At 57.9% G+C, this 18,648-nt stretch overlaps 1 protein-coding gene across 5 annotated transcripts in view; it reads left to right on the top strand.

Moving 5' to 3' along the window:
- Positions 1–18,648, top strand: part of ETS1 (ETS proto-oncogene 1, transcription factor) — a 72,170-nt gene that overhangs the window by 23,186 nt on the left and 30,336 nt on the right. The window contains exon 1 of one of the 5 annotated variants that reach the window (XM_068994668.1): positions 1,728–1,891. The exons of the other annotated variants lie outside the window; for them this stretch is intronic. Within the exon in view, the coding sequence (XP_068850769.1) occupies positions 1,822–1,891 (70 nt within the window). The 5' untranslated portion in view covers positions 1,728–1,821. Of the gene's footprint in view, positions 1–1,727; positions 1,892–18,648 lie in introns of those variants that run through there. 5 annotated transcript variants of the gene reach the window in all.

Raw genomic sequence — 18,648 nt, 5'->3', positions numbered from 1 at the left:
GAAGAAAGAAACCTAAACCGGGGGCAGGTGCAAGGACATGATCCTGTCCTGGGGAGGGACCACATTTTATCCCTGCAGCCATCCTCTTTCCACCTTCGGATTTCCAGGTTCATTCCTGTGGTAGGTTTCAAACCACCAGCCGAGGTTTCCAGCTCTGAGCATGGCTCAGGTTCTCCTGAGCCCTCGGGAATCAGTGGAGGAGGTTTTTCATCACAGCAAATCGCTGGTCCTGCTCCACTGCTGCAGGAATAGGTTGCCCAGGACTGAGCTTGCAAGTGAATTGGAAACAAGACTGCCTGTAAAACTGGGAATGGGAGAGATTGTCAGTGGGTGAGGAAGATGAACTTGGGGCCGGAGCTCCCTGCCCGGCTTTGCCAGCTCTCATCCCTCCTGCTGCTCGGTCTGCCTGCCTTGGCAAAGCCGCGGGTGCAGCCAGAGCCAGCTCTCCACGTCTGCCCCGGCACCTCGCAGCTTCTTTCGGTTGCACAAATCTCCTGCTATAAATACGCCCGTGGTGGCTGAGACAGGCCCCGCTGCAGAAGCGAAATAACCTGAGCTGCAGCGTTTGAATCTGCAGCTCATCTTTCGGGGCCTTGGGAGGTTTCAGGGGTGTTTGCAAGCGGGACCCTGGTCCATCCCAAGGGCTGGGCAGTGCCATGACCCCAAGCCTGTGTTCACTTGAGCCCATCTTTGATGGGAGCAGCCTGATCTGCCCCAGAGAGTCAGAGGCTGTTACACACTTTCAGAGTGACAGAACCACAAGAGCTGGTTGCTAATGACTTTTTTTCTCCGTGCCGGTAAGCTGACATCTGTGAGTCATTCTCTCCTTCTGCTCTGCCGTTTGTGGTCTGAAGTTTGTGCTACCTAAATACAATCAAATAGATTTCATGCGAAAACCGATATTTTTCTGTTAACTCCATGCCGTGCTGGCATGATACTCATCTTGCATCTTCAAGATGCTTTTTATCCAGTCAGTTCCCAACTCCTTTTGGCCTCCCACCTCTACCAAGCAGGCCTGGGAACAGCCACCCCTGGCTGTCACCCACCAGGACACAATGTGCACAGCTCTGCCCTGGCTGTGCCCCTGAGTTCGAATGTGTGGGACAGGATCAGGCTGCTCCAGGCGGGATGGTGGGAGTGTGAAGGGGTGATGGAAATGTGAGGAGATGAAGAGGTGATGGGAACTGAAGGGGTGAGTGTGGAAGGCAGCGGTTCATGTCGAGGCAGGCGGGGTGAAGACAACTGGCCCGTTTTCAAGAACCATCGGTTTCAGGCAGTGGCTCCAGCCGGGGCGGCATTTTCCCGTGCTCAAACTCTCACTCCGCCTTGTTTGGGGGCCGGGATGCGAGCAGAGGTCGGGGCGGAGGCGCCCTGGATGCGCTGCCCCCCCTTCCATGCCCGGACCCCCCGTTCCCCCGGCAGCGCCGGCTCCGCTCCCCGCGGCGCCGGGGGCCGGGGCCGCCTCCGGGGCGGGGCGGGGCGGGGCGGGTCCCTCCCGCCGCTGTCACCGCTCGGGGCCGGCCCAGCGCCCTCCCCTCGGCTCAGCCCGGCCGGGGCGGCGGCGGCAGGGACGGGCGAGGCGGAGCGGAGAGGAGCAGGGAGCGCAGCGCAGCCGGGAGCGGAGCGAGGGAGCGCGGAAGGAAGGAAGGAAGGAAGGAAGGAGGAGGAGGAGGAGGAGAAGGAGGAGGAGGAGGAGGAAGAGCAGCGGGAGGAGGGAGGCAGCGCCGGCCGCGCTGCCCCGGGCGCCCCGCTCCGCGCTCGGCGGGGCTCAGCCGCCGCCCCCCGCTCCCGGCGCGACGCCCCCGCGGCGCTGCCCCAGCCATGAAGGCGGCGGTGGATCTGACCATCATCAAGACGGAGAAGGTGGACATCGAGCTCTTCCCGTCCCCCGGTGAGCGCCGTGTCCCCTCCGCGCCCCGCTCCGCGCAGCCCCGTCCCCTTCTCCCTGCGAGGGCGGCGGCGGGAGAGGTTTGGCCGGGGGGGGAGGGGGTGATCAGAGAGGTCGGTGTGGGTTTTTTGGGGGTGTTTTTTGGAAGGGAGCACGGAGCGCACCCCAAGTCGCAGCGCAGCGGTGCCTCCCGGGCTCTGCCCGCTGCCGAAGGCCAATTGACTTTCCGAGCGCTTTCATGACTTTCCATCCCCTTCCTTCTCCTAAAAACCATCCCGCCGCCCCTCCAGCCTCCTTCCCTCATGCGCCTGGCATCCTTGCCGGGATGTAGGGAAGCCCGTCCGGCGGCAGAGACGCGCTCCCCGGGACTCCCCCGTCTCTAGCTGGGATGTGCGTTCCCCCATCCCTCGCTGGAAATGCCTTGTGTGGTCCAAGCACTCGTGGTATTTGGGAAACACCGCTCCAGCGGTAATTGCTCTGGGTTTTGCACGTTTAATCCAGGAAAACCCGCCGCTTTGATTTTTTTTTTTTTTTCTCCTTTCTGGAGCTGGAGAAATGGGTGGAGGGAGCAACACGTTACTGAAGGGAGGCGAGAGGGGTTTTGTGTGTGCTGTAGCGGTGAGTTCAGCTGCTGCTGGCTGCGGTTACTGCTCCGAGCCGAGCCTTGACCAGAATAAGGGCTGCTGTTCACACACTGCTGGCGTCTGGCTGCTCGCTGACCCCGGGCGCTCAACTGCTCTCTGCCCTGCCCGGGCGAGGTGGAGGATGGAGCTTGGAGGGCCCGCAGGAAAAAAAAAAAAAAACAACAAAACTCCTTTTTCTGCATAAAACGAGTCCTATTGCTTCATCTCTCCCTGCTGTGATTCCCACTGGAAGTTTGCTGGATTTTGTGCAGGGCCAGTGCGGCGAAGAAAATCAAATTAAAGATTGAGCTGTACGTTTCTCTGCCGGTTAGGAAGTTTCTAGGAAAGCCAGAAAGGAGGCAGAGCTCCTGCAGGCATTGGAATTTTGGGCTGCATGTGGAAATAAAATGACAGCTGAGTGCTGGAGCCGCACAGGGGTTGGTGCTTAGACTTCAGTAGATGCTGGTGCAGCATCAGCTGGGCTGCAAAGAGCTCCAAAGTCAGCACCCACCTGGGCATCAGCCATCCATGGGCTACGGAGTGCCCAGCACAGGAGTTCTCCCTTGGGGTCCCTCCTCCCGTCCTCTGACCCTGTGCTGGTCAGAGCAGGGCCGGTGCTCCCTGCCCCGACAGCAGGGCTGCGCCTGGCTCCGGGTGTGGGCTGGGGGCACCAGGCTTCAAAATGCCCGAGGGATGCTGAGGATGCACCCACGCAGCTGAAATGAGAGGCTCGATCGGAGCTGAGGACCCGCTTGTGCCTATTTCCTAAAACTTCGGTGAAGACTCATTCCTGCCCTTCAGCTCCTGAGGGCAGTTTGCTTTGTTGGAAGGGCAGAAAATGGGATAGGAATAAACACCTGGACCATCAGGGTGGGATGGGGTTCGCTTTTCACTCCAGAGTAAAGTATCTGTTTAAATTTGCACTCTCCGGGTGTGGGTGGGAGCTCTCACAGAGGCTCTGGGTGTCTGAGCCCTGGAGCAGTGGAATTCCCTGGTGCCCGAAGGGAGCACTGAGTTTCACCCTGCCTTAAGCTCATTTTCTTCCGGCCCTGAAAGCTCTGCTGCAGCTGATGTCAGCAAACAGTTCTTAGAGCCGACCCAAAGTTTAAACTCGGGCAGGAAGAGCGCTGAAAAACACAAACCCGAGAGGCAGAAAAGAGCTGCCCCCCCATCGGGCTCGGCTGCAGCCGCTCCTGTGCTGGTGGCTGCGCTCGCTGGGAGCCACAAAGGTCAGCGCTGTCAATTAGCTGGCTTAACCTCATTTCCCCTCCAGCTCGGGGAGAACGCGGCAGCTTTCTGGTTTGGTGGGATTGATGGTGAGGGAAGGAGTGAGGATGCTGCTGGGTTGTGTTCCTGGGATCCAACCATGCTGCGGGGAGGGAACATCACTTCTCTCTGCTCCTGGAGGACTCATCTGCTGCCTGACGGCTCCTTCAGCCCTGAATCTGCCACCAAATGTTCCCATCGTCCTGAATTCCAAAATGGGCTGAGAAGGACTCCAGCCCCTTGTCCCTTCACAAAGCAGCCGTGCCCGATGTGATCCCTGGGGTTAACCCTGGGCAGGGAGGATCCCTGCAGCCAGAGGATTTCAGTTGTGCAGGATGTTTGATATGCCAGGTGCTCCATAAAACCACACCCCTGTCCCCTCTCACCCCCCAAACCAAACCCTGCTCCACCCCGCACCTCTGCCTGCCACACTTCGGGGGGATTTGTGGTGTGTCCGGAGGGTTTAACAATAACCTGGAGGGGATGTGGAGTTGTAGGAAGCTTCCAAAGCCAAATTTCCCCCTCCACCCGTGCTGTTACCAGCAGGAATGTGTGGGTGAGATGAGCAGGTCAGAGCCAGAACCCCAAGGAGGTGGTTCTCCTTTAATGTACCATTTTATGTGCATGGATATTTTTATGAGGCTCTGATGGAGAGGACGGTAACATCACTTGTGATTGTACTTACATGGCCAATCCACCAATGGCTGGGTGGGGCGGTTTTTGAGACAGTAAAACCCCAAACCACGCAAAATTCAACCCAAAGGGGAACTTCACCTGGGGGCTGCTGAACGCTGCCCTCCACAAATCACTTTGTTTCCTGCACGCTCCGTTCGCTGGCTGTGGGCAGAGTGGGAAGCAGCTCCCCAGCCCTCGCTGGGGTTTCCAGGCACTCATCTCTTGCTAAGGAAGCTGCGGATTTGCCGCCCCCGAGGTCCCAGAGCAGGGCTGTAATCCCAGGTGTCGTTCCTGGTCATCCCAGGTGGAGCAGGGATGCTGAGCTCCCCATCCTGCATCCAGCTCTCCTTTTGCCTCCTTTCTCTGGAGGTGTGTTACGGGAGCAGGGGGGGATTTGTTCCTGGAAAAGGGATTTGCTCCGCGCACACGCAGCACAGAAATCCGGACTTTTCGGCTTTTCGGCTCTTCCCATGCCTACCCTGAGGACAGCTGGGACATGGACACGTTGTTTCCATTGGCCTGTGCGTGGGTGGCATCCCAGGGGTGTATTTTTATCTGGCAAGAGCCTTTCCCTCTGTTTAGGATTTGGGACGTCACTTGGGGCTGAAGCAAGATTTTCCCTTCCAAACCAAACCTCTGTAAGATTCTGGTTCTCCTGCTGTGGTGGTGCAGGGTACAGGAAAGCTCCTGCACGGCTTCCGTGCTGCTTTTGGGTGTAGGAGCTGCCTGAATCGTGCTTCTCCCCCTTCCCACAGCCAGGTCAGGCTTTGCTTTCACTTTCAGCGCAGACAAATACGGGAGTTTGCATTTAAAGCGAGCCTGGCAAATGCAGAGCCCCTCCACAGAGCCTCGCCGCGGGCGAGTGGCAGAGAAAATCGCTCTTCTTTAGGTTTTAGGAGGGGATCCTTCATTCTGCTCTATGCCTTGTCTAGGCAGGACAAGTTTGCAGCCATCCCTGGCTCCCAGGTGTGCAGGGAACCGACTCACAGCTGGATCGGCCCGTCCAGCGGGGCTCAGTTTGCTGAGGTCAGGGACCTGGAACATTGCTCTCAACCAAAAAAGAAGGGTCGGATCCTGCGTTATCTCCTCCAGCTGTGTCAGCTGCTGCGTGACTCAGTTTCCCTGCTGCTGACGGGAGCTGGCTCCTGCATAGCCACGTTTTCTTTCCATGCGGGATAAAACCCAGCAGAGAACTCCAGCACTTCCCTCCCCGCTTTGGGATGTTCTCTGTCCCTCGCTCTGCCTCAGAGGTGCTGGGAGAGCGCCCACCTGTCCTCCCCGGGACACGCGGGATGCCAGAGCCTGGGGGAAGGAAAGCACTGATTGGTGATTCCAGGGATGCGGGGAATCGCACTCGGATCTTTTGGGATGCTCTGCTCTGCAGTGCAGCCAAGGTGAGAGCCGGGCTCGGCTGGGGATGCTCTGTGTGGGCTGGAATCATCAGCAGCGAGGCTGAGGCTCGGAAATGGAGGGCTTGGGGCTGCTCTCGCCTTTTCGGTGCTGATTGCCTGCGGAGGAGGTGAGAACTCAGCTGAAGAAGAGCAATTACCTCTGTATGCGCTGACAAAATGCCCATTACTGCGGTATCCAGCCGGGATGCGGGAATGAGAGGTTCCCAGGAGGGGGGACTGGCTGCACTTGGCTGCCACCAGCTCCAGTTTTTTCCGTGTCGACTTCACACCAGAGCTCTGAAAAGGCGTGGAAAGAGGGCGACTCGAGGAGCTGTCCCTCAGGGACACATCCACCAAACGCATCCCTGGTTTTTAACCTGAGTACAGGGAGGGAGATTTCCAGGGAACAGGAGCAAACCCCTGTTCCTTCCACGTTTCCATCCCCAGCTCCCCAAAGCGCGCGCCAAGGGTGTAATTACAGCGTCGTTACGTGGAGTAGCCCCTAATTAGCCGTGTAATTACAGCGTGCCATGCTTTGATGGGCCTTATAGAATGTAGGGATAACGCTGGAATGCCGCGCTCCAGCTCTCCAGAGCGAGCTGCTGAGACATCCTAAAACTTCCTGCGCTCCCAAATCCAGAGCAGATTGCTGGCAGGCCGGCAGCGAGGGGCTGGGACTCCAGCGGGTCTGTGGCTGAGCTTTGCCAGGGGATTATCACAGAATGCCAGAATGGTTTGGGTTGGAGTGGCCTTAAAGGTCTTCTTGTTCCACCTGGGACACCTCCCACCAGCCCAGGCTGCTCCAAGCCCCGTCCAACCTGGCCTTGGACACATCTCTGGGAGCCAGCTCTGGATTTGCTGCTGTGGAAGTGCAGAGGCTGCACCCTCTGGAATGGATCCTGCTGTGTGAGGAGCTGGGAGCAGCTGGATCAGGCTTAGGGTGCAGAGGTTGTCCCATAGATTAAACCCTCGGGTGGGTGTGGGTAAGACCAGGCTGTCTGAATACACTTCGGGGATGTGAACTGGCAGAGCTGTCACCCTAAATGGCTCTTGTCAGCTGTGGCACCAGGATCTGCTGGGATTTTGGGGAAGGAGGGAACAAATCCAAGTAAACCTGTCCCAGATAAGGCAGGAGGGTGTTTTCCTCTTTGCACTGTCAGCTGGTCCTTGCGTGGCACAAGATGAGCAAATCGCAGGATTTAGGACAGTCACTGCTGTCCCTGATCCCGAGGATGGAGCTCTGGCACCCTCCAGGCTCCAGATCCTGCTGGAGGAGCACCTGTGCAGGGTGGGGATGTGCCAGGACCTGAGGAGGTGCACAAGGAGGGGAGGATCTGCTTTATTTGAGCATTGAAATTCCCCTGGAGCCAGGGCCTGCCTGTGATCTGGGATCCTTGTGGGAATTGGGATATTCCTACAGGAGCAAGGTTGTGCCTCTGTAGGTCAAGCCCTGAGTCCCCAGTTGGCTTTTTGGCTGGGAGTTCCTGGTGGATTCCAGTGTCTCCAGTGCCTCCTGGTGCAGCTCCAAGCCCCATCCCAGCAGGAGCCAGTGGCACAATCTGCAGCTGATCGGAGCAGCACAGCTGCCTCACAGCCAAAAATCAGGCCGGCAGCCCTTTTTTGTAACCCCACGCCAGTTATCCCTCTCAGCTCTTTTGTTCCTCTTCCGTGACTAAGCTGCTCGCTGCCTGTGTTTCTTTTTTTTTTCCTTTCATTGTGTAGTTTATAATCTTCCAACGAGATACAGACGAAAATTTGTTTGCAGTGCTGGCCAAGAAGGCTCTCGTTTCCCTGGCATGGGGCCATGCTTACATCTCCAGTCAAAATACTGCTGGTTAAACAATAAATATTTATTGATTCTCCTACGAGCTCCTACATTTTTCCCAGGTGCAGTGGAATTTGGGGGGGGGGGAAGCTCTTGAGTGCTGCCCATGGCAGAGCCAGGAGATGGCTCCGAGATAATGGGCCTGGAGTGGGGGATCTCCTCCTGCAAAGGTGACCCTTGGAAATCTGGGCTGGGTCCTGCAGCTCAGCCCTGCAGAGCTGCTCTCAAACCTCCAGCCCAGCTTTTCCCAGGCCTGAGGATTCGTGCCCGCAGGCTTCCCTGGCAATTATGGGAAAATGTGGAAATCTACACGTTGTGCCTGGATATCTCCTGGAACAGGGGAGGGACAGTCTGGGGTGGGCACAGAGTTGGCAAAAAAAGAAATAAATCCCTGAATCCCAGAATGGTTTGGGTTGGAAGGGATCTTAAAGCTCATCCAGTTCCACTCCTGCCGTGGGCAGGGACACCTTCCACTGGCCCAGGTGGCTCAGGGCCCTGTCCAGCCTGGGCTCAGACACTCCCAGGGTGGTTTCAGTTTGTGATTTGGTCTCAGGGCAGCCACCCCCGGCTCTGGAGGCATTCACAGGCTGCAAATGTTGCCTTGCAGAGCTGCAGACAGAGCCTTCGGTGCTGCTCCAAGGTGTCCCATCCTTCTCCAGAGCGGTGGCCCCTGGATGGGGACAAACCCTGCTCTGTCACCACTGTCTCTTTCTGAACTGAAACTCTGCATTTTTATGTTGAGGTTTTGGGGTTTTTTTCACTCAACTGCCAAAAATCCAAGACCTGATTTGCTCCTCTGCCCCATGAGCAGCACCAGCTCATGGCAGCAATGACCCTGAGCAGCACCGGGCAGGTGCCACATTTTCCCCTGTCCCCTCCCCGGCCGTGCTGACCTTGAGCACTTTCCTGGCTCTCCAGGCTGTGTCCTGGCTCTCTGGGCAGGGCAGGTGGAGCCGGTGTTTGCAGGGAAGCAGGAAGCTGCTGCAGCGCAGCCCCTCAGCCCCACATCTGGTTCCTGGATAAATAGAACCTGCCAGAAAAACATCACAAACGCACCGAGACACCGCGGCTTGCTTCCCCAGAGAGGAGAATCCCCTCGTTTGTGTGGCTCCCTCTGGGCTGGGAATGAGGAGAATCCCCTCGTTTGTGTGGCTCCCTCTGGGCTGGGAATGAGGAGAATCCCCTCGTTTGTGTGGCTCCCTCTGGGCTGGGAATGAGGATTGGAGTCCTGGTGACAGCCACGGTTGTGGATTGGGATGTGCAAAGTCGCAGGGCTCTGTCTGGGTCTGAACTGGGCTCTGGGGCTGTAATTCCCATTCATTCATCTCCCAGCTGGTGCTGGGCACAACAGCAATCCCTGCTCCAGCAATTCCCTGCTTTCCAGCCTTTTCCCTCGTGTTTGAACCTCTCCTATAAAGCCAGAAAAGGCAGAGACCCCCAGCTCAGGTGGCTGGTGCAGGAACCCCGGGGTTATTTGGGCCGGAACAAATGTCCTGGGAGGGAGGGTGTGCCGGGAGCACTGCTCTCCTCTGGGATGGGGCCGTGTGTGGGAAATCTCCCCACTGAATCCCAGTTTCTGGGATGGCTGTGGGGCTGCAGGCTGCCTCCTCACCCCAGCTGAGCATCCAGAGCTTGTTAATGAACAGAATGCATTTTCTTACACGGAGAGGATGCTAAATTGGCTCCACATGGATTCTGGAGGTTGTCGCACTTTCCCGGAGGGTGATGGCATGAGCAGGAATGTGGGATTGATGAAAGAAGCCAGACACTGAGTCAAAAGCTCCCCCTCTCCCCTCGCCGTGCCCCCTCTCCCCCCATCCCATCCCAAATACTTGACGTGATTCCAAGGCATTCTTCACATGGCTGGTGGGGAGTGCGGGAGAAGCCAGCCCAGGACTGGGATTTTCTTTAAATGCAGCTTTTTTTGGTAAAGCTTTGGGGTCTCGGACCCCAAAAGTTGTCGAGGAAAGGCTTGATGAGACCTTGTTTTTCAGGGAAACTGAGGCGCGGTGCTCCCATTCCGCCACATTAGTGAAGTGGGACATCCCCAGTCGGGTGCTCCAGGTCTCCCTCTGCTTGCAGGATTCCCATTTTCCATGGTCTGTGTTCCCCTGTCCGGCTCCTCCCTGGCTCCTCCACAGCACCAGGCAGGCTGGACCCATCCATGTCCCCCGGAATTCCCAGTTTGGGGGTGCTGGGTGACTGGGGCAGGCGAGGGGCTCAGCATCCCTCGGGAACCAAGAGTCTGGCACGGCGGGATGGGGCTTGCTGGGATTCCCGCTGGGATGCTGCCTCTCCTGGGGTGGCCCCGCAGGACAAAACTGCTGACTCAGGGAAGCTGCCACCGCCACCAGCAGACCCCAAAAGCTGGAGCTGGACACCGGGCAGTGCTTTGGAGGTTGTTTTCTGTTGTTTTCCTCCCGTTGTCAGCACTTTTTATCACAATAATCGAACTGCGGCTTTTTGACCCACATGAAAGTTTTCTTCAGAGGTGCCTGCGTGTGTTTGTGCAAAGCCAGTGAGTTTTGGTCACTGCTCTGGAAGCAGAAAAGGGGATTTTTGTTTTCTTACCTTTTAGTTTTGAGCAATTGTTTACCGAAACCTGAACCCTCTGAAGAAACAACTTGCAAAAGCTGAGTAGTCCTGGCTTTTTCCACTGGAAAATTAAAAAAAGATGGAGTGGAACACGTGAAATTTGGGTCTTTTTTTTTCCCCTTCTTTTTTTACCCATTATTGTTAGAAGCGGTTTGAAAATGCAGTGCCAAGAGCTTTCTCTTTTCAAGTGCTCGAGGCACGTTACCCAACTGCTCCATCCCTCAGCGTGCTCCATGAGGGCAGCAAACGCAATTCCTCCTGGTCTGCAGCTGGAAATGAGGAAAAACTCCTTTACTCAATCCCTGGCATCATCCCCAGGCGGCGGAGGAGCCCAGCAGGTTGGGAGCGGCATCGCGGTGCCCCGAGCCCGTGGCATTTCCCAACCCCATCCTTGTGAAGGGTTGCCGGGGAGTTTGGGCTCTGGGAAGGCTGGGAAAGTTTTCCTTTCCAGCGGCAGCAGCAGGATTTGGGATTCGGAGCTGTCCCGGTAGCCGGGGCCGTTCCTCGCTGGGGCTCTTCCCATCCCTTTAAGCGGCTCCAGATTTGAATTTGGCTCCAAAGGCCGGGACATGAAAGGCTCCGGCCCTGCGCCTGTTTGCCTTCGAGCGGGATGACTCGCACCATCCCTGCTTCCAAACAGCCGAGCCCGAGCGGCCGGGGCCATATGGATCCTGTAGAGTGACCCGGCTGCCCGGCGGGATGGGGAGGGAAGGAAGGGATCGGCGGGATGGGGAGGGAAGGGGGTCAGGGGAGGCTGCCCCGAGCTGTGTCACCCCCGGGCTGGACCCTCTCCCCCTTTGGCGTCTTCAAGGGCTTCTGCCTCCCGTGGCTTCCCAGGCACTCACTGAGAGCCACAGTTAGGCTGAAAGAAATTTTAAAAAATAAAAGAAGAAAGAAATCGGGGGACAAAACCCCGGAGAAAAAGGAGGGCAGGGCAGGGAAGGGAAGGGAAGGGCAGGGGAGGATGATGTGCCTTTAAGCCGCGTGTGTAACTGCTCGCTAATCTGGTGACTAACTCCGCGCGCGGCTGCCAAACCGGGCTCCATCCCCAGCCCAAGGCTCGGGAGTCATCGGGTCCCCTCCCTGCCCCATCCCGCGCCCCGCCGGGCGCCAGCCCCCCCCGGCCCCCCGCACTCCCCATGGCAACTTATTTACTCATCTGGAGGGCACAGCCCCGGCGGTCTCTTGACTCAGCAGTCCGGGGCCGATGGGAGCTGCGGGAGCAAATTCCAGGCAAGAAATAATCTCATGACTTGTCTCGGAAAAGATTGCTCCGCAAAGATCCCCTGACGGTCACGGAGCGCTCCGTGCCGGCCCTCCGGCACAGCCCGGGCAGGCTCCCGATTTCCCAACCTCGGGCAGCCGGGGCGGCCGGCCAAGGATCCCGCGGGGACTCGCGGCAGCTTTCTCCCTCAGAAAAACAGGGCTGGATTCGGGGATAGGCGATGGCACGGGGGCCTCGGAGCCGATGCCTGGCTCCCCCGGGACACAGGGAGTGGGGAGCTGGAGCTGGCCAGGGCAGGGAGCCCGGAGCTTGGGGCTATGTTGGTTTTTGGGGCATTCCTCCTTTTTCCCCTCCACTTCCCAGGGAGGGTTTAATCCCTTCCTTCATCTCCAGGCAATTTTGGTTCCTGCCTCAGTGTTTGGTTCCTGCATCAGTGTTTTTGCCCAGGCACTGGCATCACCTCCGGCAGGGCTGGCACCAAGGATGACTTTCGAAGCACATTTATCCTTTTTTTTTTTTTTTTTTTTTTTTTTTTTTTTTTTTCCCCTCCTGTTGGCTTTTTTTTCATCCTACATTTCTCTCATCCTGGTCTTCTTTCCCCACCTCCTCCCCATCCAGAGGGACTGGAGTTCCATCCCTCTCTGAGCGCTCTTTGGGAGGTCTGGTCCCATGCCCGGTGCCTTCCCGTGGGCGCTGGGAATGGGGTGGGATTAAACCAAATTGGGAATGAAGGATCTTTGCAAACCTGCATTTTTCTGGGAGGAGAGCCCCGGGGGCGGGCAGGGCTGTTGGACTGACAGCTCCTGTGCCTCCTCCTCAGCTGGGATCAAGAGTTGGGATCACACAGCTCCTGGGGCCATCCCACCTCCCTGGAATGGAGCTGGTCCAGTGCACTTGGAGATGGAGAGGAACCAGCCTTGGATCACTGAGGAGTCACTCCTGGAGCACCAGGAGCTCCCAAGGGCATCTCACACCCCTCCAACCACACATCCAAGTCCCTGCCAAAGCTCCTCCAGCCTCGTTAGGGTTGATGGAGGATTCCTGGAGTTCCTGGCAAGGGCTCCCAGCTCCCGAGTCACCAAATGCCGTCCCCTCCACCCCCACCTCCACTGAGTCTCTCCTAAAGAGCCTCTTGGCCCGAGCAGCCGAATTCAATCAGCCCTTTCACCATCTGCTCCCAGGCACTTCTGCCGGGGAGGGCTCGGGGCCAGGGAGGCTGTAATTCCTTAATAGCTTCCGGATGCTGCGCGGGGTGGATGTGAGGCCTGGGAGTGCCTCGGCCTCTCTCCCCCAGCCCTCACCGAGGTTTCCAAGCTCAGGCTTCCTTTGGGCAGATCCGAGCCCCTCCAGCCGCTCGGGTTTATCCCTGCCTGCCCTTCACTCTTCCTGCCTGAGGCCAGGAGGTGACATAATCCCATCCTGGACAGCGCTTGGCTCTGGGATGGGGATGACTGAGGCTGATGGGGCAGCCCAGCTCGCCTCTGGCCGCCTTCCCCAGCTCACTCCCACCTTCATCTTCCCAGGGCTTGGTCTGGCCCAATTCCTGCACTGGTCCCTTCCCTGGTGGGAAGTTTCCTAGAAGTAGGAGCTGTAAAAGAAGAGCTTCCTGAGGTCGATTGGGAAAACCCTCGCTGCTGTGCCTGAGGATACTGGGAACCTGGATGTTGTGTGGTGTCACACATCTGGGCAAAGCCCAGGAGCCCCGAGCTCAGCCTGGGATGGAGAGGATTAATCTTGGGGCTCTCCTGGAAAATCCCCTTTGTTTGTATTCTTGTCTGCTTAAAAATGAAAAAAAACAGGAGAATTGTTCCTGGGAAGCTGTGAAATGAAATCGCTTTGGCACTGCTGTTCCTGAGGCTGGCGCGGGCTGCAGAGCATTGGTTTCCAGGTTTCTCCCAGGCCCCTTCCTGGCCTCCATCACTGGGGAAGCTGAGCTTGGCCAGGGGACAGCGAGGTGAAATGGTCTAGGGCTGGCAGGAGCATCCAGGGATGGCCTTGTCCCTGGTTCCCTGCTGGTCCCAGATGGGAAGCTGACCCTGGTTCTCCTCAGCGATCCCTTGGCTTGCACAGCTTCCAGCCCAGCCAGGAAAAGGCTCCTGTCCTGTTGTGGCTGCTGGGATCATCTGCTGCAGCGCAGAGCCTGTCCCGGGGCTGGGGGGTGTGCAGTGTGTGGGACACGAGTGGTGCCCGTGGAGGTGTCGTGGTGGCATCAGCAGAGTCACAGCCCGGGGAGAGCAGAGGAGATGGGGCTGGCTCAGGTGGCAAAGCAGAGGGAGCACCTTTTCCCTCTCCTGTCCAGCTGGTTCTCCCTCCCCTCCGGTGGGATGCTGCTGCACTGGGAGATGCAGCTTGGGAAAGAGCTTGGAGTGTGCAGTGAGTGCTGTGAGCTGCCCTGGGCTGGGTTTCAGCTGCAGAGTGGCTGCTGGGGGGATCTGCGTGTATTTGAGGGTGTGTTTGAGTGTGTGTTTGTGAGCCCTGGCCAGGAACGCCCTCAGAGAGGAGGGGTCAAGGCACTTGTGAGGGCAAATCTTCAGGGGAGTAAATCCAGGGATGCAATGGAGTCAATCCATAAGCACACAGGGGAATTGGAGGTGTGTGGATTGTTACCTGCCATCCCCTGGCAGCTGCCAGCAGAGCTGACTGTTTGCTCTGAGGAGTTATAAATAATTTTTGTTGATTAAAATGATTGATTATCCTCGGTCTAATATTATTTAGGCAGAGCAAACAGTGCTGAGATTTACCAGCTGCTCTCTGACCTCCCAACCCTGATCTGTTTGCAGAAAGCCTGGGCAATTATTTGTTTGATTTCAAAGCTAAATATCCTAATCTTCCCTCTCCGCCTTTGGAAACTGCAACTGGCACCGGGACAGCTCGGGCTGATAAGGGAGGGTCCTCGTGAGCAGCGGCACCTCCCTGGGCACAGAGGGCTGAGGGGGGACATGGCGAGCTGGCGGTCACAGGTGAGGACAGGGAGAAGCTCTTGGGCTCCTCCTCCTCCTCTGCACACCCCCAGGGAGCCGAAGCACTCCCAGATGCGTGGAAAAAAGGGAAGCTGGCAAAGCCTGAGGCAGAGCGAGGGCTGTCTGTGGGCAGGGCAGCCGTGATCCCTCTGCGAGCCGGGGGGACGCGATGCGCTGCGACTTGCAGCTGCCATTGAGCAATCCCGGCTGTCTGGCTGGCATTGCCCCGCGGGGAAGGGGTGGCCGGGAAGGCTGCGGAGGAGGGGGTGGGACAGGCAGGAATCTGCAGCTGCCGAGCGGTGCAGGGCTCGCCCAGCGCCCGGCGCCCGGGGCGGGGAGCGGAGGTGACCCGGAGCTGCCGAGCCTCCCTGCCTCGTCATCCTCTGATCCTTCCGCATCACCGCCTTCGTGCTGGCAGCATCCCGTGGGGATGTTCTGGGCTTGAGGAAGCCGTAGGACCATCCCTAGGGACCTTCCGCTCGTGAGTGCACGGACACCACCAGCGCGTCCCTCCCTTGCGGCTCTGACAAACATTCCCGGGGCAGGGATGGGAGCTGGGGAGCGGAGCTGGGGAGCGGCTGTGGTGTGGACGGACATATCCGGGGGGTTGGACATCACTGCAGCCCCAGGGCACTGCCACTGTCCTGCCATGTGCTGCCCTCGTGTCTGGCGTGACTCGGCCCTGGCTCAGCCCGGGGGCAGGGGCTGGGGCCGGGACACAGAGGGATCAGTCTGTGCAGGGAAACCAGGGGAAGGCTGGGGAATTCCTCGGGACAGACAGACGGGAGGTGTTTGGCTGAGCATCTCCGTGTCTAATCCCTTCCCAAGGCACGGATAAGTGGGGCTCCTGTTAGGACCAGTGATTTCCCAGCAGCAGGGACATCTCTGGAATCCATCTGCCCCAGAAATGTCTCGTGTCCTGGTGACGGGCAGCACAAATGATGGGGTTCTATCCAGGGCATGGAGTCATTGCACATGGATCGTGGGGATTGTGGGGTGAAAACATCCCCAGCTGTGAGGTCACGCACGGCTGCTCACAAAGTGTGCTGGCACAGTTTGTTCTTCAGGTGTGTTTGAGCTGGCTCAGAGGGTTGGGATCCTTTTGTGGGTGATGAAAGAGCTCAGCTTGAGTGAAGGTTCCTTGGCCTTTCTCCTGCTGCGAGGGGACAGCCCTGCCAAGAGATCTCAGCCTTCCCTTTTCACACTTCCCATCCTGACAGCATCTTCCCCACACGATGTTCTGCCAATTATCCTCAACCTGGCCTTGCTGCATCCCTGCTCTCCCTTGCTGGGAGACTCTGGCGCGTGGTTTGGCAGCCCCAGCCTGCAGCAGCAGCTGGAGGTGTTGGAGCTGAATCCCCTTTGTGTCTGTCCCTATTCCTGGATGATGATGAAGGAGAGGGAGAAGAGTCTGAGGCTTTGTTTGAATGGATGGAAAAATGCTCCATCTGAGCTGCCCGGGGGTGATCGCAGCAGTACCCTGGGGGCATCCTGAGGGTGCTTCTGCAACCCGGGAAAAATCCGTGTCAGGGTTCTGGGATGGGTTCATCCTTCTCTTGTGACAAATCCTCCAGTGCCATCCCTTCTTCATCGAAGATGCCAGAAATGGCATCATCAGTGAGACTTGAGGAGAGAAGAGCAGAATTCCCAGGTTTAACCTGGCTGAAAGGGAACCTGAGCTCTCAGGGATGCTGGGTGTGGATGACCTGGAGCACCGGGTCCTCCCTGAGCGCCGGAGCCCAGCCTGGGATTGCTCTGGGAGGGCTCAGGCTGAGCTCCTGCGGCCCTGGAAGCCTCCGGGGGCACGGCTGGGACTGAGGGGAGACCAGCGGCTTCTGGTCGCAGGCGTGAGCCCCGTGAACGCCTCGGGCTCTGTGCCAGCGGCGCGGGAATCTCTCGGTTGTTTGCTCGGTGCCGAGCGCTGGGGCTTGGCAGAGTTTCTTCCCCTTTTTCCCCCGTTGCTGTTGAGCAATCCGAGCTCTGCGGGCTGCGAGGAGCTGGGTTTGGTTGAAAGGAGCATCTCCCGGAGGTGGAGCAGCTCCACGGGCATGACCTGGGCTGGCTGGTTACACTTGACCTGCTTCCAGCGGGGCTGGGTGTCCATTACAGGCTTTTCCAAGCTCCGGGAGCGCGCGTGTGCCCGTGCCCGGGGATTAGAGCTCTTTGGCGGCGCGGTTAGCAGGGATTAGGGCGATTATCCTGCGGGAAGCGTGGCTCACAGGTTTGCGCCAGGCTGGGAGGGTCCTCCCAGCCCTGCTGAGGAGCGATCCCGGCCCTGGAAGTGAGGTGCTAATCCCGGCTCCAGAGGGGACGCCGCTCCTGTGATATTCCATTGGGAAAGAGGGAGGGAAGGGCCGGATGGCTGCGAGAAGAGGCTTTGCCTCCTGAGCAGGAGGGGTTTGGGCACAGGAGGGGTTTGGACAGGTGGAGCCTCCACGGGGGTTTAATTAACCCAGACTCTGCCCTCAGGCCAGCGGGCTCGGGAAAGGCTGGTGGGAGTTTTAGGTCGTGGTGCTGTCGAATCTGAAGGGACTTCAGAGGCCGCTTAGAGCTGAGCCAAGAGTGGGAGGGTCTCGTGCTGAGCTGATGGTGGTGCTGGAGCTGAACCACTCCGGCCTTGTAGCATCTCGTCCTAGAACCCTCGAATGGGCTGGGTTGGGAGGGACCTCAAAGCTCATCTCATTCCATGGGCACCTCCCGCTACCCCAGGTGGCTCCACGCCCCATCCAACCTGGCCTTGGACACTCCCAGGGATGGGGCAGCCACAGCTGCTCTGGGCCCCAATGATGGGAATTTATTGATGACCAAGCTTGTTTCTGGCTGCTTTGATGGTTCCAACGAGCGCCGTTAAACCATGGCCATGTTCCCCAGGCTCAGAGGTGGCTGAATCTCCCCAGGGTTTGCTTTATCCATCTGTGCGCCTTCCAGCAGCTGAAATGGGGAGGATGGAGTGAATCCCCAGCCGAGGGAAGCCCCTGAGCTGCTGCAGGAAGAGGAGCCGTGGGCCCTGGGCCTGCTGAGCTGCGGGAGCTTTCCCGTAATTGCAGTGAGCATTGACTCAGGGGCTGTGGTTTAGCTCAGCTTTGGCCCTGGCCTTTCTCTAGCACTTCATTCCCTCTTCTGTCCCACAAAAGCCAAGGACGGAGTGAGCTCCCCATCAGGCTGCTCCCCTGCGAGCTCCTGGGACTCCCAAGGATGCTGCTTTCCCAGGATTGCCATCCAACGCCCACACTGTAAAGCAGAGAGAGGGAGGGAGGAGAAGGAGCAGGAGCCTGAGCAGGGCGGGCTGTGACTGAGGGTGGCTGCAGAACCCTTTCCCTGGACCTGGTTCCTCGCAGCTGCCAGAGCCCCAGAGCCAATCCCAGCCCTCCCTCACCTGGGGGCTGCTCTGTGTCCAGCTTTGCTCATGGCACACAGGGCTGAACCCCAAAACCAGAGGCCGAGCAGAGCATCCCAACACCTCACCCGCAGCTGCACCTTCCCCTCTGCTGCTCCAAGTGCTGAGAGCCCAGACTTGGTAAGAAATGCTTTTATCTGCATTTAGGGAGGGCAGTGTTCAGGCTGGTTTTTCGGGGAAGAGCTGGCCCCCATGGCACACCACATCTCCCTAAGAAAGCTGCTGAGGGCCGGAAAAAAGCCGGCTTTGTTGGGCTTTCTGCAGCGCTAAGCAGTGTGGGCTTTCGGTTTCCTCTCTTGTTTTTCTCTTGAAGCCCAGCTTTCATCTCACAGTATTTATTTTTCACTGCTTGAAGGAGGAAAAAAAAATACTCATTTTTCTTCTTCTTTTTTTTTTTTTTAAGAAATATATTTATTTTAAATTAAAATAGCAAATGTCTGCACCTTTTGTGCCATCCTTGCAGAGGGAAGCAGGGCCAGTCTCTGGCGAGTTGCTGCAGGAAGGGGACCCAAATTTCCTCTTCTCTGCTCCCATCCCATCCCCACAGCCTCATCAAACACCTCTCACTGTGCTCAGCCCTGCTCCCCACCCAGATTTCCTTCTGGTCCCTTTTTTCCAGCTTTCTGTCCCACTTTCCCTTTCCCCCCCTCGGATCTCGCTGCCCTTTGGGTCCGAGGAGCCCTAATTGGAACAGGCCGGCTCCTCTCCTGCTTCCTGCGTGGGAGTGAGAGGCAACGCTTGTGAAAACAGTTCAAAAGTGCACACAAATTTTTGCCTAATCCTGCCTAAATAACAGGGGGCTC

The sequence above is a fragment of the Aphelocoma coerulescens genome, chromosome 24, assembly GCF_041296385.1.
Source record: "Aphelocoma coerulescens isolate FSJ_1873_10779 chromosome 24, UR_Acoe_1.0, whole genome shotgun sequence".
Classification (NCBI taxonomy): domain Eukaryota; kingdom Metazoa; phylum Chordata; class Aves; order Passeriformes; family Corvidae; genus Aphelocoma; species Aphelocoma coerulescens.
The sequence above is the reverse complement of the archived record's forward strand: the minus strand, read 5'-3'. Positions and strand labels throughout refer to the sequence as shown.